General features: G+C 51.7%; 7 protein-coding genes across 7 annotated transcripts; 2 read left to right on the top strand and 5 right to left on the bottom strand.

The window, feature by feature from the left end:
* Positions 1-2,160: 2,160 nt before the first annotated feature.
* On the top strand, positions 2,161-4,111 carry N7532_003880 (uncharacterized protein; the record flags this gene model as incomplete). Its single annotated transcript, XM_056616374.1, has 4 exons — positions 2,161-2,434; positions 2,557-2,656; positions 2,716-2,946; positions 2,998-4,111. 4 exons carry the CDS (start codon positions 2,161-2,163, stop codon positions 4,109-4,111), a joined length of 1,719 nt encoding a protein of 572 aa, XP_056476731.1.
* Positions 4,112-5,204: 1,093 nt separating this feature from the next.
* On the bottom strand, positions 5,205-7,450 carry N7532_003879 (serine/threonine-protein kinase; the record flags this gene model as incomplete). The annotated part of the gene is made up of 4 exons (XM_056616373.1): positions 5,205-6,381; positions 6,436-6,680; positions 6,833-6,880; positions 7,019-7,450. The coding sequence occupies 4 exons, from the start codon at positions 7,448-7,450 to the stop codon at positions 5,205-5,207; spliced, it is 1,902 nt and encodes a 633-aa protein (XP_056476730.1).
* A 1,695-nt stretch (positions 7,451-9,145) lies between these two features.
* Positions 9,146-11,833, top strand: N7532_003878 (uncharacterized protein; the record flags this gene model as incomplete). The annotated part of the gene is made up of 1 exon (XM_056616372.1): positions 9,146-11,833. One exon carries the CDS (start codon positions 9,146-9,148, stop codon positions 11,831-11,833), a length of 2,688 nt encoding a protein of 895 aa, XP_056476729.1.
* A 538-nt stretch (positions 11,834-12,371) lies between these two features.
* On the bottom strand, positions 12,372-12,845 carry N7532_003877 (uncharacterized protein; the record flags this gene model as incomplete). The annotated part of the gene is made up of 1 exon (XM_056616371.1): positions 12,372-12,845. The coding sequence occupies one exon, from the start codon at positions 12,843-12,845 to the stop codon at positions 12,372-12,374; it is 474 nt and encodes a 157-aa protein (XP_056476728.1).
* Positions 12,846-13,575: 730 nt separating this feature from the next.
* On the bottom strand, positions 13,576-15,618 carry N7532_003876 (cytochrome P450; the record flags this gene model as incomplete). The annotated part of the gene is made up of 8 exons (XM_056616370.1): positions 13,576-13,772; positions 13,991-14,165; positions 14,225-14,341; positions 14,428-14,605; positions 14,665-14,842; positions 14,914-15,097; positions 15,149-15,385; positions 15,481-15,618. The coding sequence occupies 8 exons, from the start codon at positions 15,616-15,618 to the stop codon at positions 13,576-13,578; spliced, it is 1,404 nt and encodes a 467-aa protein (XP_056476727.1).
* Positions 15,619-16,314: 696 nt separating this feature from the next.
* N7532_003875 (putative C6 transcription factor (Leu3)) lies at positions 16,315-18,842 on the bottom strand (the record flags this gene model as incomplete). The annotated part of the gene is made up of 6 exons (XM_056616369.1): positions 16,315-16,628; positions 16,689-17,213; positions 17,267-17,535; positions 17,588-18,025; positions 18,084-18,523; positions 18,651-18,842. The coding sequence occupies 6 exons, from the start codon at positions 18,840-18,842 to the stop codon at positions 16,315-16,317; spliced, it is 2,178 nt and encodes a 725-aa protein (XP_056476726.1).
* A 1,274-nt stretch (positions 18,843-20,116) lies between these two features.
* N7532_003874 (F-box domain protein) lies at positions 20,117-22,944 on the bottom strand (the record flags this gene model as incomplete). Its single annotated transcript, XM_056616368.1, has 2 exons — positions 20,117-22,814; positions 22,877-22,944. 2 exons carry the CDS (start codon positions 22,942-22,944, stop codon positions 20,117-20,119), a joined length of 2,766 nt encoding a protein of 921 aa, XP_056476725.1.
* Between the last annotated feature and the right edge of the window lie 516 nt (positions 22,945-23,460).

Raw genomic sequence — 23,460 nt, 5'->3', positions numbered from 1 at the left:
ACAAGGCAATCGGGCATTGCCGAGGGACCACCCCCAGTCTCCATGCCGAAATGAAGAGACGGGATACACGTCCCATACAAAGTGCATTGCAGACGCATCCTCACACTACCATCCGATATTATGGTAGTGTACCTTAGGGTTATGTAGGATTGGGGGTAATCGCGACAAGCAGTGGATTGTGGCGGCTCCTCGGTACACACGTTACAAGGGGGCGTTGACCGAGCGTAATTTTAATTACCATCGGCCGGTGGAAAGTGCAGGATTCTAGCAAAACGAGATATGATTGGCGCAACGGACTGCAAAACATGAGCGTCCAGTCAATTGGTGTGCATTGGGGGGTGGTAGAAGTCTTAGTCTCTCCACCCATGGCTCCCAGAGGGCCGTCGAGAGTCGTCCCGAATGCGGCAAAGATGCTCGGAGAGATCTTGGGTGAGAGAAGTCGTGCTCGCGAAATCACAATTTCCCATGGGTAGTCCGAGGGAGAACCTTCGGTGAACCTGCGAGGGATCGGCTGAAGGAGAAGGCAAACGCATCCATTCACATTGGATGTAGCCATTGTGCAGCTGGGGTAGTGCCAAAGAGATAATCCTCACGGGCCAATTGAGGCAACAGGGAGATGACGTCGTCCCGAGCACGTGGAGGCCGTCGCATTCGGGTTTCGGTTTTGCCTGCCGGTTTTCTTCCAGAATTACATACTCGAATCCTAGGATACGAAGTCAACTGGGGGTCCCTCGGGGTACCCTCGGATGGTTGAGAGAAATCACGCTGAATCCGAATCTAAGCGTCGGCGCCGAAATTTGCCATCGGCATGTCGCCTCGCCGACGAGATTTTCTGCAGTTCCAATTGGCCACCCTACGGCGGACTTCTCTCGGCTCTTTTCGAAGCTGGACATCTGTCGAGCCTATCTTGCACCTGCTTGTATGATATCGGAGGCATTGTTTTCAATTAGTGATCTAGGGTATATTGTTCGACTATCATCGATGATAGGGAAGATATCGACCGTACTAAATTACGTTGTCAGAGTTAAGGGAGTCTTCACGGACCGTGAGAGCGGACCGTGTTGCTCCCAAAGCGGCCCGAGCTGTAGTCAGCCAGAGTCGACCGCTGAACATGACGCCTCCTGGCGATCGCCCGCCAGGGTGTGGCTGCGCTATGCCGTGTCCGGCCGGATGCTCAGGGCACGCGAGATCCTCCTTTCTGCCCACCGTATTTTTACAATTTTTGATCTTTTTTCTATAGTGCCTTTCCCCTTCTTTCAAGACCTGTGCAGCTCCTCTTCCAGAAGATACAATCACAGCTCTATTCTCCATAAAAATTGACAGCATTCGTTCCCCACCAGCTTACCCCCATCTCCATGATCCGGTATGGTAATTTACCGTACCAAAACCAAACCCCAGACGGAGTGGCCGCACCCGAAACTCTGTTGGGTTCTGCTAAGCCTCTCACAACTATTGGTGCGCCCACCTGGACCCACTCTGCCCCGGCCTTGCCGCAGTTTGGAAAGAACCGGTCAACCCGTAATTTAAAGTGGAAATCGTGAAGGGAAATGAGTGAAGGCGCGATGCCCTCCCCCAGAGTTCCGTGGGTTCGACTTTTCCTCCTGGTCGCTATATAGGCCTGCATGTTGCCCACCCTTCTTCCTTTGATTTCCTCTTTCCCTGTCCACAACCTTCCGAGAGTCTTGCTCTCATTGCATAATATATACCATCTTTCCCCATTTGGGTTTAAGGAAAGCTACCTTGAGCTTTGCTCACCCAACCCTTCCTCTCAAGAAGACCCCCTCCTTGCTCATTTATATCTCTCCCCTCAAGAAAGAAAGAAAAAGACAAAGATTTGCTACGACTTTTGTTCTCGAGTAGCAAGCCGCAATACTTGAGCAACAACACGCATACTTTCGTGCGACAGCCTACGTCCTCAGCCCAACTTTACATGGAATATCTCTCTGCGACTTTATTACGACTGCACGCCCCTTTCGAGTTAACCTACCATACCAACCATTTGATTGCACCAACATTGTAGTTCTGCCCAGACCAACAAACAACTCACAAAGATACCACCACCCATCGGACGGACCCGCCAGTTACAGCAGATAGCAACACCGCCCCCGGAACACCACCCATTTTGTCTCTTCCCAGGCGACTTGCCCATAAACCGCCACGATGGGGTTCCAGAAATTCAATCCCTTCAAGAGGGACCGCCAGAACTTCCCGGGTGTTGTCATCCCTCTGGCTGATGCCCCTGCCCCAAAAAAGCCCGACATGAACGACGAGAAGAAGGCTGAGCTTTCGGATACCAACAAGTCTTTGGAGCGCGCTTCATCAGCTGAGAATGGCTCTGCTGGTGACTCTGTGCAGGAGCCCTCCCACCGGACCCTTGAGTCTCTACGCGCCGAAATTGATGCGGATGAATCAGGCCGCAACTCGGTGTATGATCGTATGTGCTTCCCTCTCTTCGGTCTCCTTTCTGCGATCCCCAATGCGCCAGTCCATATTTCCCCAACGTTTGCTGCGGCGTAAGTACTTGAACATTTGATGTCTAACTGGACTACTTTACAGGCAAGGCCAAGGTCATCAACAGCGCCCTCAAGGATATCGGCATGGGCCGTTACCAATGGCAATTATTCTTCCTCTGTGGTTTCGGCTGGCTTGCAGACAAGTAAGTAATTCCTATGCCTCGCTTCTCTAACAGGACGAAGGACTAATTCTTTGTCTTAGCCTCTGGCTGCAGGGTGTTGCCCTTACTCTGACCCCAATTTCAATGGAGTTCGGGATCTCCGAGTCGGAGGTACGCTTCACTACCTGTGCTCTTTTCCTGGGTCTCTGTATCGGTGCCTCGAGTTGGGGTATTGCCTCAGATATCTTGGGCCGTCGCATCGCATTCAACACCACTCTGTTCCTTGCCGGAACCTTTGGTCTTGCCGCCGGCGGTGCCCCCAACTGGGTTGGGTATGTATCATCCGTTGCCTTTTTCCAGCTTTGATGCTAATTTTCTACAAGTGTCTCTGCTCTGTATGCCTGCCTTGGTCTCGGAGTTGGTGGCAACTTGCCCGTTGATGGCGCCCTCTTCCTTGAGTTTTTGCCCATGGCATCCGGAAACATGTTGACTATGCTGAGCGTCTGGTGGCCTATTGGTCAGATGATCGGTAGTCTGTTTGCCTGGGCCTATATTCCTTCGTTCAGCTGTGCAAACGCAGAGAACTGCACTAAGGAGCAGAACATGGGCTGGCGGTACCTAGTCCTCACCCTGGGAGCCATCACCTTCTGCATGTTCATCGGCCGATTCTTCTTCTTCCACCTCTACGAATCGCCCAAGTTCCTGCTGTCGCGCGGTCGCCAGGACGAGGCTGTTGCTTCCGTCCATGGTATCGCCTACAAGAACAAAACCAAGACCTGGTTGACTACCGAGATTTTGAACGAGATCGGCGGATACCCCGAGACTCAGGAGAAAGAGGTGCTCGCCTTGGCCGATATTATCAGGCGGTTCTTCTCAAAGTTCTCTATGGAGCGCATCGGGCCTCTCTTCGCCAACAAGCGCCTGGGAATCACCACTATCATCCTCTGGTTTTGCTGGGCCACGATTGGTATGGGATATCCCCTCTTCAATGCCTTCCTGCCCCAGTACCTGGCCAAGGCTGGCGGCGAGACCAACTCGACCTACATCACTTATCGCAACTATGCCATTACTTCCATTGTCGGCGTGCCCGGCTCAATCTTGGCTTGCTATACTGTGGAGCTCAAATACGTCGGTCGTAAGGGTACCATGGCTGCTGCTACTGTGATCACTGGCGTGCTGCTCTTCTGCTTCACGGCCTCCACCAACGCCAATGTTCAGCTCGCGTGTACCTGTCTTGAAGCGTTCTTCCAGAACATCATGTATGGTGTCCTGTACGCCTACACCCCAGAAGTTTTCCCTGCTCCGAACCGCGGTACCGGTACTGGTATCTCCAGCTGCTTGAACCGTATTGCAGGTCTCTGTGCTCCGCTGGTCGCCATCTACTCGTCCACTTCGAATGCCGATTCGCCTATCTACGCGTCCGGTGGTCTGATTCTGGCCGCTTTTAGTTCGATGGTCTTCCTCCCCATCGAGACCCGGGGTCGACAGAGTCTATAGAGTGGAATTTCAATTCTACTTTACGCCGAAGCACAATGTGCAGCAAGACGAGAGAAGATATAACGCCATCGCCTGTTTATACTCCTCGTTATGATGGCCATGAGTTGACCTGAATTGGCAGCTGCGCTGCCTGGGACAGAACTAGGTGGACTTTTTTCTATTTCCGTATATTGATTTTTGTACCACGAGTGAGCTTAGTGGACGTATGTGAGATACCAGAGTTGAATTTTGAATTGTACACAATATTTGATATTTGTACCCAGAACTACAACCGTAACGCATTGATACAGGAAAGGAAAAATACTTTATGCCGTCCCCTCAGATCAGGGTGCTGATAAAAAGAATATTGTCTCCTCTACCCATAACGCCATAAAGCGGTCTGACATTCTCCCAAAGAAAAGCAGAACGACATCCTTTCTGACAGTACTACGCTTGATAGGGAATAGTAATCAAGGACAGACAGGAAAGAATACAACTTGGGAAAACCCGATAACCCTTTCGGCCGACCGAAGTCCAGCTAGAGATGTAATTGGGACCATTCCTCAAGACCAAACAGTGATGCAAAATACGTGGCGTAAAGACAGACCGGGAGCCCGTTCGAGACAAATCCTCAAAGATAAAAGATAAAGGATAAAAGATAATGATAGTTTGGAAGGAAGAGAATATAATGACGAAAGAATACACAGATAACGCCGTCCAGTCAAGTGAGCTCCCAGGAAAGAATCAGACATAAACATAAAAAGCAAGCGTAGTAAAGACTGTCGCCAGTCGCACGGACGCATCATTCACCTTTGCCCGTTCCCATTCCCAGTCCCAGTCAAAAGCCTTGAAGTATGTATGTTCTTCTTCGCCAGTTGATCCGATAACGCACAGCTCCAGAATGAGAAAAATGGAGAGAGATGAGAGATAAAATATGAAAACAAGGAGGAGGAAAGCCATGCGAGCTGCGTATTCGACAAGAGGAAAATACTTGAGAAAAATTCCATGCAAACATATCGCTCGTGAAAACAAAAGAATGAATCTCAGGCTCAAACGCCTTGGATGCCGCTAGAAACACACTGAACTTTTATGTTGTTACATAAAAGGAATATGTTCAGGCGACGGGCTGCCCTTGGTTGCGGCGGCCACGCTTCTCGAGCAACGTGGAACCATCCAAGCTGAGCTCGAATGGCTGCGCTGCCTTGCGGCCTATGCTGCTCTTAGCAGCGGCCGCGACATTCGCATCATGCTGGCCGTACCCTTGTTTAGGGGGCTGGCGATGAGCCTCACGTGCTTGGGCGGCGCTGCTCTGGGCGCCGAGGTTAGTGGAACGAAGCTTGGCTTCCATGCCTGCCATCTCGCCACCCGAACCGGCCTTCGCCACCTTGAGAGGCGGCTGATCGGTAGTAGACTCAAGGCGGCTACGGTAATCGGGTTCGTCATCGTAGTCCTCATTCAGGGAACCAAGAGCGGATTGGAATCCAGCGACAGGGTTGCCACTACGGGCCGCCTGTTGGCGGTGGTTTCGGCGGCGTTTGCCCTCTTCTTCTTCTCGGTGAACTGCGTAGCCAACATCGAAGACCTCTCGCAGGTTGAAGGCTCCGGGAGAGCGAAAGTCCATCCGACGCTCCGAGGCAGTGGAAGGAACGTCCAGTATACGAGAGCTGCTGGGTTGGTAGGGAGCTTGATCGGCGCCGATAGGGTCGAGTTGCGGGCCCTTCTGGCGGACAGGACCGAGAGGTGTCGCCAGAGGCGGGGCATCGGCGGCCGCAGTGGTTTCTTCATCGGTTTGGCGAATCCATGGGTGGGCAAGGAATTCCTTGATCGTATATCGCTTCTCCGGGTCGACAGTCAACAGGTGTGATATGAGGTCCTGGGCCGACTTAGAGATGTCGTCCCACCACGGCGACAGGAAGGTATATTGACCACGTGCCACCTTCTCTGTGAGGACTTGGATACTCTCATCGTAGAATGGAGGGAAACCGCACAGAAGGGTGTACAGAACGCAACCCATGGCCCACATGTCCACACTCTTCGAATAGCGCTCGTCCTTGACAATCTCGGGTGCGGTATAGCCCACAGTGCCGCATGGCGTCATAGTTTGGCTGTCCCAGATCACCTTTGAGAGACCGAAATCGGCGATCTTGATCTTGCCAATACCGCCAGAACCAATGCCCGAAGTGAACTCTCCTTCATCCTCTTTATCTTCATCGCCCGGCTGCTTGGGCTTGGGGTGTTTGCTTGGAATGAATGGGCATGGATAGAAGAGGAGATTTTCGGGCTTGATATCACTTTCATTCCGGTTAGTTTCAGATCACAGGTTTTCAAGGGCTTGGATGTCTTACCGATGCACAACGCCTGACGTCTCGTGTAGATATTCAATCGCCTTGGCCACTTGCAAAATCACGTGACGACTAAGATCTTCACTGAAGTATGTCAACCGCACAATTTGGTGGAATAGCTCGCCTCCGGGGCAGAGCTCAAGGATGATGTAGTAGTATTGCCGGGACTCCGAAAAATCGATGAGTTTAACGATGTTGGGGTGGTCTAGATTGCGCATAATTTGGACTTCCTTGAGGATGTTGGCTCGCTGCGGGGCAGAAAATCGTCAGTGAATGGTCAATTCCACAAAGCAGATCAGTGGGGGGCGCGGCGGATTAGAAAGAGGCAGACCATGACCTGCAGGGCGGAAGCCAGACAGTCATGTAGGCAGAACGGACGCTATAAAAGATATTTGCGCACCTCCGCAGCTTTTGGAACCTTTTTGACGCTTGGATGAAGAGGGTCGGTCTACAAAAGAGATATTGGCGATGATTTCACTCCGCCAGGGAAGCATTGGAGACCAAGACGACGTCACGCGCACCAAAGAGGGAGGGGAGGGAGAGTACAGAGAGTAACAAGGAAAGCACGACCACCGGGTCAACCTACCTGATTGCTGTTCATTTCAAATTTGCGCACGACCTTGATCGCGACCTCTGGGAATTGGCCTGTTGAATCCTTGGCGCGATAGACGTTGCTGAAGGCGCCGTCGCCCATCTTCTCGAGCAAAATCCATCGCTCGAGGCCGGGGTACTTGGGCATCTTGGACTGGGCTTCTTTTTCCTCGGCGACAATGCGTTCGATTTCGACGGAGCGATCGCGGCGAGCGTTAGACTCGACGGGCTTCTGTGTTGATTGCGCGTTCGTGCGATAGTCACCGGTTTCAAAGGCTTCGAGCGCGGGGGAAAATTGACCCTGGGGTTGCGGTTGTTGTTCGGCGTGGATAGTCGACACGTCGGTGGTCGGTTCGGAATGAGGAGTTACAAGGCGAGCCTGTTTCCCATGCCGAATGAAGTTCTTGATGTTCTGTATCGTGCTCATAGTGGATCGGATTCAGGGAAGAAAGGAGGAAGGAGGGAGAGACAGAGGTCGTCCAGGTCGTGGGAGGAAGAGGAAAATCGGAGGCTCGTCAATCGTGGAGAAGCTGGTTCCGCCAAAAAAAAAGTTGGCAGACTCGGGAAGCAGAAGGTAGTGGGGGAGGAGAAGAGCAAAGAAGACAAGCACGAGCCGCGACGTCGGAAATAAAGGACAGCGGGGGGAGTTGAAAAGACAGGAAAGGTGATTGTGGTGGGAGGTAAAGGGGGGGAAACCGGACGGATGAGGTCAGTTTGGAGGGGCTATGTCATCGGCGTCACCGATGTCATCGCTCTGTTGGTGCGGGATGGCCACAGGCGGCCCTTCGGTACCAGAGAACACCCATCATGATTTAGAAAACTACAGGCGATCCTCACTATGTCCAGTACTCTAAAGTGATGATTTTCTCTTCAGCCCGTACATATCGCATTGCTCAATGACTTGACCTTTTTCATTTGCGATATATTAATTGCGGCGGGCCCAACGGGCGAAACGTCATGCTGTCGCCACATGCCCAGAAACCCCCTTCCCGGTTGCGTATTTTGATTGAGATGAACGGGGGTGTCGAAATCGCTATGTACCCAAGTCGATATGTGACTTGATCGATTCCTGATTGATGGCATCATCCTGGTCATGTTTTCTGCTCTCGTTGCTAGGGAATACCGGGTCATAGTCGCCATTGCCCCGGCCTCGCCAGCGTGGGGCGTCAAATCAGCTGTCCTGGTACTCTACACTAGCGTACACATGGAAATTCATTTGCGGAGGACTTCGCCAATCCCATAGGCATGGGGTAATTTTGATTGTTTCTCCCCCTCAGCACCCTCTCAGGAAGCAAACGGGGCATATCTGTGCAGAATTGGAATGTGCGTGGCTGTGGCGCATTGGAAAGAGACCTGCATCAAGGGGCCAAACATGATGGTGCTGCAAGGAGACCAACACAAAAGGAGCCTGAAACATTGGCAGTAGGAGAGATACTACAGTGCTGCACGTAGGAGTGTTAGAGACCTCGCCAAATCAACAGAGTCCCAGAATCCAGGAACGCAACTTCTCCTACACGGGATTCGACAGATGGGAGGAGACAAAGTACGGGGCAGCGATCAACAGGAGATGGCGTTGCGGGAGGGGGAAGGCGGGCCACTGAGCGGTGCCTGCCCCTTTCATCTCATGTCGTCGCCTGCATCAACAGCGCTTGTCCTCTTCAAAGACTCTAAAGACGCCCATTTCCAAGGTTAGGTTGGACGTCTGCCTGCGCTTCAAATACCACGTCCCACCGTCGCTCTTCGGCCGGCCTTCTTGAATCTTGGTTGGCCTCCCCAGCCACTCGCTAGCTTCGGGCCGCGTGTCGAGGCCTTTCGAATCCTCCGTACGGCCTGCATGCACTCGTAGTCGGCTCGAGTGGACTCACTTCACTTTGACTGATCGACTCCCTTGCATCTCGCAGAAACATCTCGGCGATCCATCAGTTTGCGATCTTTATCTATCACCCGCTTCCTATATCCGCGATGCGATCCTGGCGACCGTTGACGGCCCAGCCATCCCTCTGAAAAAAAAAAAAAAAGAAAAAACAAAAACGTGCCATGCGAAACCCCAACTACTCGATATTCCCATCTTTCCCGATATCGCAGCCGATCATCGCCCTCTCTCTTCGATCCCGACCTCGAGATGCCCAACGTGGGCGTGATGGGCCCGTCGGTGGATTCAACAGGGCGACCGCTCTTCAGGTCCCACAAGGCTCTCCCGCGGAGGGGTATCGAAGTTCCCAGTGATAATCCTGTCGAGGTTGCCCAACCGGCCTCTCCGGATCAGAATGGCACAGTTGCGCCGGCTCCCCCGTTAACTCCACCCGATGCGATCCAGGACGGACCCATGGACGATCGCGATCGCACCCCGCGCAAGACCGACTCGTCCACGGCCGAGAACCAGTCGACAGGCATGTTGACGCCGCGCCGACCTTCCAAACCCCCGACCCCTGATGTAACGCCACCTCGCACAACTTCAACCTCCAAGCGCCCGACTCTCAATCAGTTTGGCAACTACCTGTCCTCGTCCTCGCGGGCCGAGTCGTTCCAAACCGCTTGCGAGAGTATATCTTCCGAGGGTGATATGGATACTCCAGGGCGATCCTCTCGATCTCGGAGTGTATCACAGAGGGCCAGACGTAGGATTCCCTCATCATCTACCTCGAGACAAAATTTCACAAATGGAGTCCGAACAACACTTGCATATACCAGAGACAAGGACACTCCGCCATCCAACTCACGGCCTCTCAGCGAAACAGAGTATGAGACAGGCTTTGAGTCGTTCGACGGCGAATGGGCGAACCAGACTGATGGGTCACCTACTCCGCTCCCGGGGAAGCGTAAACCCTCAAAGATGTCGCAGACGTTGGAGGCCTCAAAAATGCCAGATCGACCCAGTCCTAAGGCCTCGGAGGTCAACGATACGCTGGACGTACTCAACCTCAATGCTTCCTTGAGACGCGAACAGACGCTGCGGGATAGATTGAAGGAACCACATGATTTAGCAACCAGTTCTTCCATGGAGCGTTTCCGGGAAGATATTGGTTGGCCCTCCCACGAAGAGCCGGACTCCCACCGGTTATCAGGCATTTCTTCGACATCGACTGTGGAGGCTGTGATAATCGATTCCCCAAAACGAAAACAGCGGTTGCTGCGACACACGGAGAAGAGGGGCTCGCTTCGATCAGCGAGTTCCCCCATAACGAACTCGGGACGAACATCCACGGTGTCCAATCCAGACTCGCAACAACACCGCCTGGTCCACAAGGCTGGCCGTATATCGGAGCAGGACCGCCGAAGCATATCATCGGATGTCTCTTTCTCCATGAAGAACTCGAAAAGCGAGCCTCGCGCGTCGATTGATGTCATTCCTGTTGTTGTGGTACCGGAGAGACGCTCTTCTCTCAAGTCAGGACCGCACAGCCAGGTTTCCTCCAAGCCTACGTCTCAGCAATCCAGTCAGCGGCCCCCATTGACATCGATGGGGTCTGGCACTATAGATGTTCCTCGTCAACGAAAGCGGACTATGTCTGATTCAGTGCCTGCACTATCCCGAGACACAGAATCTCGGGGTCGTCCCATGGGCCGCCCTGTTATTCCGCCTCGTAGCTCATCTCTATCCGCTCCAACGAGCCGCAATAATTCACGAGCCACCTCACTCACCTCGGAGAGCCTGCGGAGCCACACCATAGCAATGGACCTTGAGATGCAGAAGCGACTCGAACAGCAGCCCGTCTCCCCACCTCGCCAAAACATTCTGGCTTTCAAGGGCACGCCGCCGCGTCAACCCCAGACCAAGAGTCTCCTTGAGGCTCCCAATCAGCCCGCAGTCATGGTGAGCTCAACCGACGATATGGCCACCTTGCGACCCCCATCCTTGCCATACACCCAGTGGTCGATTCCGTCCTCATCCCCGGGGCCAGTGGAAATCCACGAGGCAACTGCTGTTAGTCTCTTTCCGCACAACAATCGCTCCCTTCTTCTGGTTAATCAACCGCGAGCACCGCCTGAGACATGCGTTCTGCAAGCGTTTCACAACCCTGACAATCATCCTCGAACGCCCGATATGCCCATTCAAGGAGCTGATGATCCTTCTCAATTCGCCACGGGCATGGTTCATTCCCCCTTGAAGAACCCACGTCCACCGCCAAAGCCTCCAGTTTCGAAGCCACTCCTACCTATTCCTATGCAGGAGCAAGGAGGAGCTGCTGCTCAAGAAAAGGACGGCAACGGACGCCTAGGTAGTCGATGGAGCTCGGTTCGTCGTACGTGGGGTGCAAGGCCACGATCGGATTCTTTTAATGCCATCACACGGTCATTTTCACTCCGGTCGGCGAAGAACCGCACGGCGGGACTGGAGATGGATAGCAACTTACACCCTTTCTGGCGCCCGCGAGGATTCTGGGATGATATCCCTGGATCTCCCGAAAAGGATAGATCGGCCCGTCAGAGCGTCCATGATGCCGATGATGCTCTCGTTGTCAACAACTCGCTGGGTCTGCCTCACCAGCGAATCATATTTGATGGCCCACCGTATCTCGCACGGCGCAGCCCAGAGTTGAAACGAGTGCTCGACTACAACGCTAGTCGCGGCAGTCTGGTTGATCGGGGCATGCTCCGATCCCCAGTATATCAACACCGGTACCGCGTGCTTGGTCGATGGAGCCTGCGCCTTCGATCGATGTCGCTCCGCAAGGTGCGGGTTCGTCTGCGTCGTCTGCGTCAGCGACGGGACGAGAGAAAACGAGCTGCTCGTCGTGAGACGCTCAAACAGAGCATTGGCGGGCCCGTCTATGTAGCGTCCAGCACCACCAATGGGGTCGTGCGGTGATGCTCTTCACGCCTGTTATGCCTTATATTTTTTTCACTGGATCTGTTTCACATGACAAGATCTTTTACGAACATGATGATTATGCATCTGGGAGTCATTTTGGCCCTGCTTCCAATGTTTATTTATTATTTATTTATTTTCTTTTCGTTTTGCCTTGTTTTTCCTCGTTGCGCAATTTGGCTGCGTTTTTTGATTTCTGCTTTGGTTTTGCGTGCATGGAATGATGACTTCCGATACGAGACTACGACTAAATGACTTATGCTTATGCCCTACAGCGCCCTGTTTTTTTTTGGCCTCAAGATGTACCATAAGCACCTCTGTGTTATCTGCACATGCAATTCCAGCCTTTGATTAAATACCCTAGCAATGTCCTAATTCTTGCCAGTATGCGCCTTCCATATGTAGTCATGTCCCATAATCATGTCTCGTAAACCATTTCCTGTCAGCATTAATACACTACGCGTAGAGTGTAGTACCTCATTTGCCAGCGTCTCAATGTGACGCTTGAACACTGACGAATGTTGCATTACTCTTCGACCTAATGCCGTCCTGCCCAATGCCCCTTGTCAGTACCTCTGCCTCGCCTTCCTCGACCAGAGATACTCGACCGGCCTCGAATCGCCATCGATCCGTACTCCGATTCTTTCTCGCGTCTTGCTTGCTCCTCCGGCGTCTCAACGGTGTCCGCAGGGTCCGTGTCTCCCCCGCGCATCGCACTCTCCTCGCGCGATTTCTTCAGCATTGCTTCCCACGTGGAGGGATCGAGAAAGGGCCGAGAGGTTGAGGCGAAATCGAACTCGATACGTGTGGGCTTGTCGGATGCATCTTCATCATTATCCTCGCTTTCATCGCTGTGTGCAGTTTCTTTGGGTCGAGGGTTCTTGAAGACGATCCCCGGTTCGTTGGTCTGGCTGATGACTTTCTTTGGTCTTGGGGGGAGGAGTTTTCGTTTCTCGGGGATTAGGAGTCGGCGTTTCGAACCTCCAGGGCGAGATGAACCCTCGGACGCCATCTTGGAGGAAGTAGTTGAAGATGGTGTCTGTCGACTGAACTCTCGCGCGGAAGGTTAACTCGCGACGAGCGCGGCCCCGCTTACCTTATCGCATTAGCTTATCGGCGAATCAATGCTGAGATGAATCGAGGCTAAGTTTGAGGTACTACCTTACCAAGCCTGAGAAGACCCTTCACATTAATTTGCCTGGATACAACTGATGAAAAACAATTCAACGAGATGAGTCGAATGCTATTCACTATCTGTTCACTCATGATATCCATCTACTGAACTTTCTGAAGAAAGTCGAGACGTTTTTGCATCAAGCAAGCACACAGGAGCTCTGAAAGTCCCATAGACATCTTCTTCCGCGGTATGCAAGAAAGTCACCGCGCTATAATCCAGACTCTTCACTCCCTATGACGCAGGCACAATTTCAATCCAAAGTTAGGCACATAGAATTCCTCGAACGAGAGGGACCCGATCAAGGAGCCTCGCGACGAATCGCCATCAGCCGGCAATATATCAAATCGAGTCAGGAGCTGAGCAATGACTAGCTTCATGAGGGCACTTGCCATCCATCGGCCGGGACTACAATAAGCACGAACGAGAGGGTCAGCCGAGAGTATGCCGAGAGTGCTTGGGCGGTTGGGATTGAAAGGAGAAAGACAAGAGATGATAGACGTCGCAAATAGCCGAGACCAAGGATGCCAAGTGATCTTGAATCGAATGAATTACGTTCAAAATTTACTTACCAGGCGTGCACACCCATTCCAAAAACAAGATAGTCAGGGCTTAGATCGACTAGCTTCGTATTCTTTGCTCCAGCCGCTGCGAGCTTCAAGAATCGGTAGCCATCGAATGTCTCTGGGTTCTCGTAATATACGCTCGACCGCTGGATCCAGCTACTCGGTACGCCGATGTGCGTTCCTGGTCTCAGTGTGATACCTGTGTAGATGATCCGGATTGTCAGCTACAAGATCAAATAATTGCGAAGAGGGCGGAGCAGCTCAAGCAGTGTAACCATGAAGATAGTGACGAATGACTAACCATTAGACAATTCAAGTGACTTGACGCAGACCCGGTGAGCCGAAACTGCAGATAGTATCCTCTTGTTAGTTGAGATATGCCCTGGTCGTTCCGAGTCACAGGTCAGGTGGACATACCGGCCGCAGGAGGATGCAAGCGCTGACACTCCTTGAGAAAACTGTCCAGCAATATCATTTGGTCACATCCCGAAATAGTGGCCCCATATTTAGCGAGGGTTGTCTCAATTTCCTCGCGCAGTGGCTGTATGTACTCCGGGTGTCGGGCGAGTTCGGCCAAAGCACCGTAGAGAGCCTGTAGATAGATGGTTTCAGATTCCAATTACACAGTTCAAAAACCAGACACAAACTCACGTATCCGGTAGTGTAGACGAATGCAAATTGGAGTAAGAGCATCTCGCCAAGAACTTCTGAATAACTCCATCGATGGCGGAGAACGGAACTTTCGAATAGCCACCGGAAAATCTCGACCTGGAGCTTTGAGCATCCATGGATCATGCGAACATGCATATTCGAATATGCAACATATGAGAAGAGGGTAATAATAGAATGCATACCGGCTTTTCCGCCTGCTCCGGATTGGCCTGGCTGGTAACTAGCTCTCCAGAGCGAGTTATGTCCCTGCGGTATTCAGTTGCTCGTGCCTCGAAGTGTTTTAGTAAAATCTTGCGTGATGCATTCATATCCCAACGTGTGCCTAATGTAGCCAAGCGACTGATAAAGCCACCGATGTAACTAGACATTGCAAAGGAGTGAGCAATCCGATCCCGGGCCTGAGAGATGATTTGACCTACCGCTTGAGGCAATCAGGAATGAGAAACTGGACTCGAGTGGTCATGATCATCCCAAGTATGTGCTCCTTGACTGCTTGAATGTATTCTTCATTGTGAGCAAGGCGCTCGCCTACCATGGCGAAGCTGCCACTCCGTGCGACGACGGAGTATGCAAATTCGAAGCAACTGACTGTGCATTCTAAGTTCAAAGCGAGTGAGTTCGAATCCCACTGTTAGGATGGGACATGGAATTAGATAAAGCGAGCTTACCGCCATGCGTCGTAAATTTGAGAGCTCGTATCTGTGTGAGAATGGCCTCGTTCATTGTCGGAACATACCGATCCAAGTGTTTGTGCACAGTTCCACGAATAACACCTGGGGTGGTTTTTGCGATGGCAGGCCATTCTTTTCCCGCGGGGAAATATCCAGGCATAGTATGGGAGATTTGTAAAAGCTATTTATTTTCAACAAACAAGAGTTAAGTTTCATGTGCGTATTCTCTCACCTGCTCAATCCATGGCTCCGACGACGCGACGGCGCTGCGCGTGTTTTTCAATTCCTGGATCAAACTTGGCTTGCAAATGATAACCTGACCAAAGCGGAACGTGCGAGGAACTTCAAAAAGCCCGTCGATGAACCGGTCATATCCGATTTTGATAAACCCCGGTCCGTCCACGACGAAGCGGTATTGCTGATAGAGGATGGCAAAAAGACCCCTGCCCTCTGGGAATGGAACATCATCCTGTTAAAAGAAACGCCTCAATTAGAATCCATTCTCGCGTGCACTTTCCTTGTCGTCTCTCCTGTAATTGCTTCGGTTCGGGGCCATGTACTCACGTTTGAGAGCCGAGTGGACACAATGATCAAGGCACCCGCAATAGCAGCAACAAAGAGTGTAGAGAGAGCCAAGAGGCCAGACCATGTGTGGGTCGGAGGATTCATTAAACGCGAAAAGAGCTCTTGTAGCGGTGTCATTTTGGTCGACTGTCACGAGTATGAAGAGAGAGGGTTCAAGATAGGTGGGGTGGGGGAGGAGAGATACCACTTTGGGCTGGGAATATCTCACACTCGAGAGCGGCACCCTGGAAAATGAAATCAAAGAGAAGATTGAAAAATAAAAAAGCTCCCAAATCAAAGAATGAGAGAGGTTATCTTGAGGTCACCCTGTGACCACGTCGTCACATTAACTAGTGTCATAACACCTAGCTTGAATAGGGTCGCATACATTAGATGTGCGAATACCACCACTGAGAATAGACGTATACAAGCCTAATGTACCTGCCTGGGAACACTAAGGCCCAATAAACCACGCCAAGTCTGAAAATGTGATATTTAATGCAGAGATACAGGGGTTTGCTCTAATATTGCATGCGGGCTATTCGGTTCAAACGCGCCAGACAGGTACCATATTCAGCAGGAAAAAATGCCGGGTTCATGTGAGGCACAGCTATACTACCAATCAAGAAAGAAGGAACGTCATACAAGAACCCGTTGGCGGTATGGGATTATGTGAACAACAGACTAGAAAGCGATGTGAAAAAAAAGGTAAAAAGAAAACTCCTCATGAGGTATCAACAATGGTTCCGTGTGGTATAATGGTACAAACAGAGACACCGCAAATTACGCCCGCGAGAGAACAACACCAAACAAGTAAAGAGCCAAGCTGTTGACTTATGAAATGCTCTGGGGCTCAATTCCGCCCATGGTTGAGTATGAGTAAGGCAAATCAACTAAGCCGTCAAGTAGCCAATTGAGCGGGTCAAAGACCTCATAATTGGGCTCCATGAATCCACTAGGAAGTCCGCCAACTCCGTTACCAGGCGGCTGGACCCCCAAATTGGCTTGCGGAAGTATGGGTGCGGGCGCGAGGCTTGGATCACCCCCGGTGATGCCAGGTGTAGAGGAAGAGGTATGTGGCGGACCCACAGAAGACGCTGCGGATGAGTCGGCGGCTGAGTCGGGGTTGGTGGGGTTTTTGAGATAGGCTTGATTGAATTAGTATAGTTCTGAAAATCACCCGAGGTCTGAGGAATGCGAGTACCCACCTTCAATGTTTCGTCCCTTTGTTCGAGCATCTTCCCGCCATCGCCAGACAGAATCAAAGAGCAGAGACATACTCATTCGACAGCGAACTCTGAGTCTCAAAGAATCATCGACGTCGGCACCGCTCGTTGCTTGAGGGGCACCACCCAGTCGCCACATTTGAGCCAGCACCTCGGCAAGGCGTTCAGGCAAGTCATTGTTCGAAACAGAGACGCTGCGCACCGCCCAGATTGTTCGGTTGAACAGGTTTTTTGTGTACTCCATATCGATATGAGCAGCAAAGAAACTCTTGCACAGTTTCAGAAGAGTGCAACCGGCTGCGACCATCATTTGATAGACATAATAAGGCGTATAGGAGAGCACGGGTCCGACTTCGGTTTCCAAGTTCATTGCAACCTCGAGGAATGATGTAGTCGCGACATAGAGAGATAGAAGACGCTCGCGGTAGTCTTTGGCAGAGGGATCATCAAAGAACGCTGACAAATGCAGATGGAGATTCGACGCACGGAGAAACAGGTTCGTTATGCCTGGCGGTAAATTAGAATTAGGAAAATTGGACGACGGAAATTTGCAGTCTTACAATCATTCTGTGCTTTGAGCTGTTCCTCGAGCTCGTCGAAGTCTCGCGAAAGGAAGGAAAGCATGGTACTCCTCTCCCGATCACTAGTGAGACCCACTGGATCGCGTCTGTTTGCATATAATGCCTTGGTAATCTTGTCACAGAACTTCTCAATCTCGAGTCTGGGCTTGATATCTCCAGGAAGTTTGAAATTCGGGTCTGACGAATCATTCGAGGACAAAGTCCAGTCATAAATCGTGGACGGGGGCTGTCCATAGCCAGTGGATACTCTGGAAACAAGTTAGGTCAAGCCTCAAGAGAGACGAGGGGAGGTCGGCTTACCTCTGCGCAACGATATTACAGATAGCCCACGTGCGCACCTTATCTTTTAATTCCTCTTCGATAAGCTCAACGCGGAATTTGCTGAAATCCTGGCTGTGGGAAGGCCGATGAAGACCAAGCTGCATGGACAACTGAACCATGAGCCCACAGAGCATAAATGTTGGGTCAGTGGATGTGCTGCTTGTGGGGAACGGCCATGAGCAGAGGAGACAGAGCGCCTTCACGACATGATAACTTTGGGGAATATCTGCTAAGGTGCTCCACACCAGGCGAGTGACGGGCCCTGCAAGTGAATTCAAAAGTCCGGTATCACTCGGGTACCGCCTGGCTCCGACACTGATGATTGTCCAGAATAGCAATGGTGAAGAGGTGTAGTAGTCGTCCGGAGATTGTTGTCGCTCCAGGAATGGCAAAAACGGATGGTAGTACGTGAAAAACCTAGCTAGATGGTTAGCTGAGCTAATGGCGAGAATTGCCACAAGAATCAAGACCATACAAGTTGAACAGCTCCGTCACCTTTTCCGGCACAACTATGATGTCTTCAATCCGTTTGAATTGTTGGTTCCCATTTCTCATATAATTAGAGCCGTCAAAGCCCGATCTCAAGTCCAGAAGGGATGCGACAGCTTCCTGCGAACCCATATATTGGTCTGTCGACATAGCTGAGGGGGTTTGGTAGACACCCGCGGGGCTGACTTGGCTGGATTCCTGCTTGGGCGTCAACTGGCCAGCCGCCACGGGCTGTGGAGGGTTGCTTGTCGAGCGGGTGTTGCTTGACGCAATCTGCTTTCTCAATTCGATAATCTCTCGTTCCATCTCGGCATTCCGGCTGCGTTTCCCGACGCGCTTGAAATTCGACTCGATCTTGCAGTCTAGTTTCAACCGACGACACCGAGAACAATCAACCCAGGGATCTTGAACAACATCGCATCGTAACTATATGAAGAATCAATAAGTTAGAGTCCGTTGTTTGGTTGAAGTGGATAGAGCCTTGCAATCACCGCAAATTTCGGCGGCCGGCGGCGGGTGTCGCATGACGATGAAGAATACGGGCTACACCCACCTTTTGCTGTCGGCATTCATTGCAAGCGCGCTTCACAGGCTGTCGCCTCTTGTCATCGCGCATATCATTATCCTCTGCATCCTCAATACTCCCCGGGGAGCTGTCCATACCCGCAATGGTGACATTGCGTTTGCGAGCCTGCATGTTGTCGGTGACCGCCATAGAGACGGGCGCATGATTGATACCCGCCATTACGGGATTGATAGCAGCTGCAGCATTATCAATCCCGACTGCTGGATCGAAGGCTGGGCTCTGGGACCCTCCGATTCCGCTTGATCGTCCAAAAGACGCCAGGCTGATGACGTTGATGCAGGCCGAATCGAGTTTCCGAGCAGGACAAGGGTAGCTTGTCCGGCGGTATACGAGCGGTGCACGGGATTAGATCAAGTGCGAGCCCAAGACAGTCGTCAGTTTTTCCAGGTCAAATCTTCCTTGCGATCTCCGCACGGTGGTTCACTGGCAGACTTTCAACTTTCCCAAGTTCAAGCGCCGGCGTGAATGACTCAGCGCGGGGAGCATCAGGTGACTCCGGTACAGACGCTGATGTAATATCAGGCCGACGGGCAGAAATTTGGCGCTTCGGCGTTTGTTTTTGGGATTCAGTATCTGAATAGTCGGAATTCAAAATTTCCGTATTACACTAGAAGGACCTCACGTCAGTCGTACATCGAAAGCTTTTCTTTCTGGAGCTAGATCTTCGATGTAGCCATGGCTCATGCACCGAATGGCCGTTTGTAGCAACGAGCACCGGTGATCCACCGTGGAAGGTGGGTAGCTCATTTCGACTAGCGGCTGATCGATTCGCTCTGGCAAGTCGAGACCAACTGTTCTCGCTTAAAAAGATTTTATCTAAAATGACGTGATCGGGACGTCTGTACAACATTTTACAAATGCATGTTGTATAGACTTCATCGCCGAAAAGGAGTGCGAAGAATGCGACCGCAATTTTTCTGCCCCGAACGAAGCATAAAATATTTTATGAGTAGCAAATAGTCGCCTTTTTGAAACACTCAGCTGACGATTTTTGAGGCTGGAATCCATTTTGGCGATCCGATCGACTGTGAGTGCATAAGGAGGTATGTAGGTAGCAATCCCCAAAATCTATCCACAGTATAAGTCCTTTCCACCAGTACCGGAGAAAGGCCCAAACTCCCCGGGGTGCCCGCGGACTCAACGTCCAATCGTGACTCATAGAAATTGACCACTTATGAGGTTGAAGAACAACAGTATCCTGTATTGTAGGATTTAGTAGCATGGTAATTATCAAATCGGCTTTACCGTTAAGACTGCATGTCTCAGTTGAAACAATTTTCGCTTTCAAGTAAAATTGAAGCTTACTTATTTTACCCTTGGCAGCCTGAAGCTTCAAAGCAATATGATGGATTTTGTTTTTAATTCAGACATTATGAACATCTTCTAACGAGGGTATAGTGGTCTATTTAATAGACACATGTACAAAAGACTCGCTACATAATAATGCACTTATTTCGTCGTTTTCGACTACGCTCCCGGATGGTGTGTTCATTCCAATCCTCAATTCGCCGTCGCCACTCCTCGTTCTCTGGAGGTGGTAGGCTGATCGGCTCTGTTGACACTCGCCGGCGGAAAGATCTCTGTCTTTCAGGAACCTGGGCCTCATCTTCTGCAGCCGATATGTCCAATGCATTCCCGTGTGGCTCCGGAATATGAAGGAGGTTTGGCGATGACACAGAGTAGGGAAGATAGGCCTCCCCGAGCATAGTAGCCCCTAGAGAAGGCATAGTCATGATCGGCTCTCGTGTAGCCTGTTCAGATGACTGAACCGTTAATTGTGGTAGCGGTTGAAGAGATGGAAGCTGCCCGGTGACAACAGGAACAGTCGGTGGTGCTGTGGTTCGTGGGCGTGGCCAAGCGTTCACAGGGGAACTTTCAGTTACGACAATTTGCTCCGGAGGCTGGGGTACGGCCAATGTAGGAACATCGATATGGTCTTGAACAGGCCTTTCAATTGGAGATGCAGAATCTCCCCGAGCTCTGATTGGGCGCCTGGAAATAGAGCCTAGTCGTTGGAGAATGGCGGATTGCGGACGAGGATGACCTTGCGGGTATGGTCGCGCGACACGGGTGGTTTGTGCTCGCTGGATTTGCTGAGTGGCTGACTCGCCGGGTCGTAAATTATTGCTGGCGCCACTAGGAAGCAGTGTTTGTCGAAGATGTTCCGGCAAAGGCTCATCAGCTTCTCGCTTGTATGGGGGAGGTGGTGGCACCCAATTGTCCGCATCGCTTTCATGGGGCACATAACGGCGGCTGGGGGTATTTCGGTACCGCGGGTCATATCGGCCTCGGGTTGAAGCTGCAGCTGTAGCGGCCCGGTGGAGTGTGTCTTGAGAGCGAGGCTGAGTGTTGTCATATGGAATCTCTGGAACGTTTCCAGCGGTCACTTCCTCTGGGGATGTGGGAACCGATAGACTATTGCGGCGAATATGCGGCAGTAATGTCTGACTAGCAGATCGTGGATTCTGTCGTGTGGATCTGGATGAGCGACGTCCAAGTGCAGTAAGTGTGGTGGGATCGGTATCGCCTCGATTCAAACGCGTTCTCCTTCTTTCAAGCTCGACTTCTGTATCTAAAGAAGAATCTGGTTCCATCAACATTTTTGGCTCTGTCTCCCCGATTTCGATGTCGATCTCCACGTCCCCGCCATTATTAGTCGATCTTTCAAAATCTAGGACCAACATGCGTCCACCATCAACGGGGACATCCTCCTCGCCAAATATCTGCGGACGTACGCCACCTGGTGCCACGGTAACTAAGCGACGTCGAAATTTTGTTGCCGGGGTCGATCGCACCCAGTGAGCCGCAGTCATTCCGTGCATATCAGCCACTCGACGCCCACGGATCAATGTTTTCGGCTGTTGAATTATCTTATGCAGTTGCACTAGATTATCACGAGGGGGAGCTTGGCCCTGACAATGATAGTCGCCATTGAAATGAGTCTCGATGTCCTCTTGTGGCCCCGACGTCGGACTGGTAGAGGGAACATCCAGACGCTTAGGCACGCCATATATCCATACTTCAGAGTCTTGGAATCCCAAGGCGACAAGCTCACCAAATTCGTCCGTTGTGGGGAGCATGATAGGCAGCATCTCTCGTGGTTCATCCGCCAAGAAAGGGCTAGCAAAGTACACACCACCCGTTCCGGTATTGTTGATCTTGATAGCTCTGAACGCTGCTAGCTGGATGTCATACCCAAGAATCCAGCTATCATCTTCTTCCTCGTGGCCTTTAATCAGACAGGCATGCGTGAAGCCGGATGTTATTTCCGGGAAAAGGATCTGCGTTGTCCACATGCGCATCTGCACTTCCTGTGGTGTGACGTCGAGGCCGGGCTCCGTATAAAATGGGGCGGTGATTGTCACGATTCCATCAAGCTCATAGTCCACCGGGGATCCAAGTAGCATAGATCCATCTGGAGAGAAACAGATTGTATCGATTCTTGGGCAACGAGCTGCGCGACGTTCTGTCACTAGAACCTCCTCGCCTACAGCGTGCACCTCTATACAATCCTCGAAAGATAGAGCCAATACACTTCCCGTGGGAGAAAATTTCAAATCACGAGGGGCATCGTTTAGCGTGATGGTTTGCATAAGTCTCACTTCCTCGTTGCAGAGTCGGTAGATGTTCACCTTGTGGGTAGAGGACAGAACCGCGAGGAGTGAGCCGTCATCATGTATGGTAGCCCCCAGAGGGCGTCGGCGAGTTTTTAGCTCATGCTTCACAGCCACTGGATCTGAAGAGAGTTCCAAAACAACTATGCGAGACGAGCTGATGCAAAGAACTAGCTGGCCGTTTGCCGAGAAAGAGAATCGAAATACTTCGCCTTGGGGGAATGCAGTAGACGAGCTCATAGAGCTCGATATCAAGCGAACCAGAGTTCGGCGGGGCCGAAGAAACACATCAAATGCATTCCGTCTGATTTCCTCAATGAAATGGTCCTTCAGGACTGGTAAGCTCTCCGACTCACCAGTCTCACCAGGTGCGGGACTAGTGCCCCGCGCCCAAGCGAAAGAGGGACAACGCGATAAGTGATGCGCATACAACGCTGGTGATTCGGATGTCCGCCTCCATAGCCTGTTCAGTAGGGACAGAGACGCAAAGGTATTGGCATCGGCGACGTAAAGAATGCTGCGGTCGTCAGAATTTGTGCATTTCACACAGCCTCGTTGACAAAGGACGGGAACACTCACTGTTCGATTACTTTTGGGGGCAGCCGATCAAAGGCGGGCTCTCGTGGGGAAGAGGCATCCTCCTCCATGATCACCAGCGGTCCACGACATGCGGAATTGGCGCTGGCATCCGAGTTCGAGATGCCCTTGAAGCGTGGCTGTGCGTCCCAACCTCCTCGCAAATGACGCCTGTTGTCGATCGTGTTGATATAAATAGCGCTGCACGTGGAATGAGTCAGCATCCCCGCATTCAGTTTAGCCCAGCGCGGTTTGCAAATTTGCAAATTGGCAGATTTGCCGATGCGGGCCGTCCAAAGCGGCAGGGTGGCAGATTTGCACATCGGCTAACTGGGGAAGTGCGTATTTGCTTCATCGCGGCAACGGTACCCTCATTCATCGACAAGCACTCGACTCGGCAGAACGCACTCACTGGCAGCATGGTGTCCAATGCCTCGTGACCCACGGTAGCTCGCAACGTTTGGCCCCCCGATCCCCGATCGTTCTACCTTTCGCATTCGGCCGGGTCATACCCCTCACTCTGACCAACTGAGATCGGCCGACTCCGAAAAGTCCCCGGGAACTTTTCCCCAGATTGTTCCTTCAAC

Source organism: Penicillium argentinense (assembly GCF_028826775.1).
Source record: "Penicillium argentinense strain IBT 30761 chromosome Unknown utg000004l_segment0_segment0, whole genome shotgun sequence".
NCBI lineage: Eukaryota > Fungi > Ascomycota > Eurotiomycetes > Eurotiales > Aspergillaceae > Penicillium > Penicillium argentinense.
This window is presented reverse-complemented; position numbering and strand designations above follow the sequence as displayed.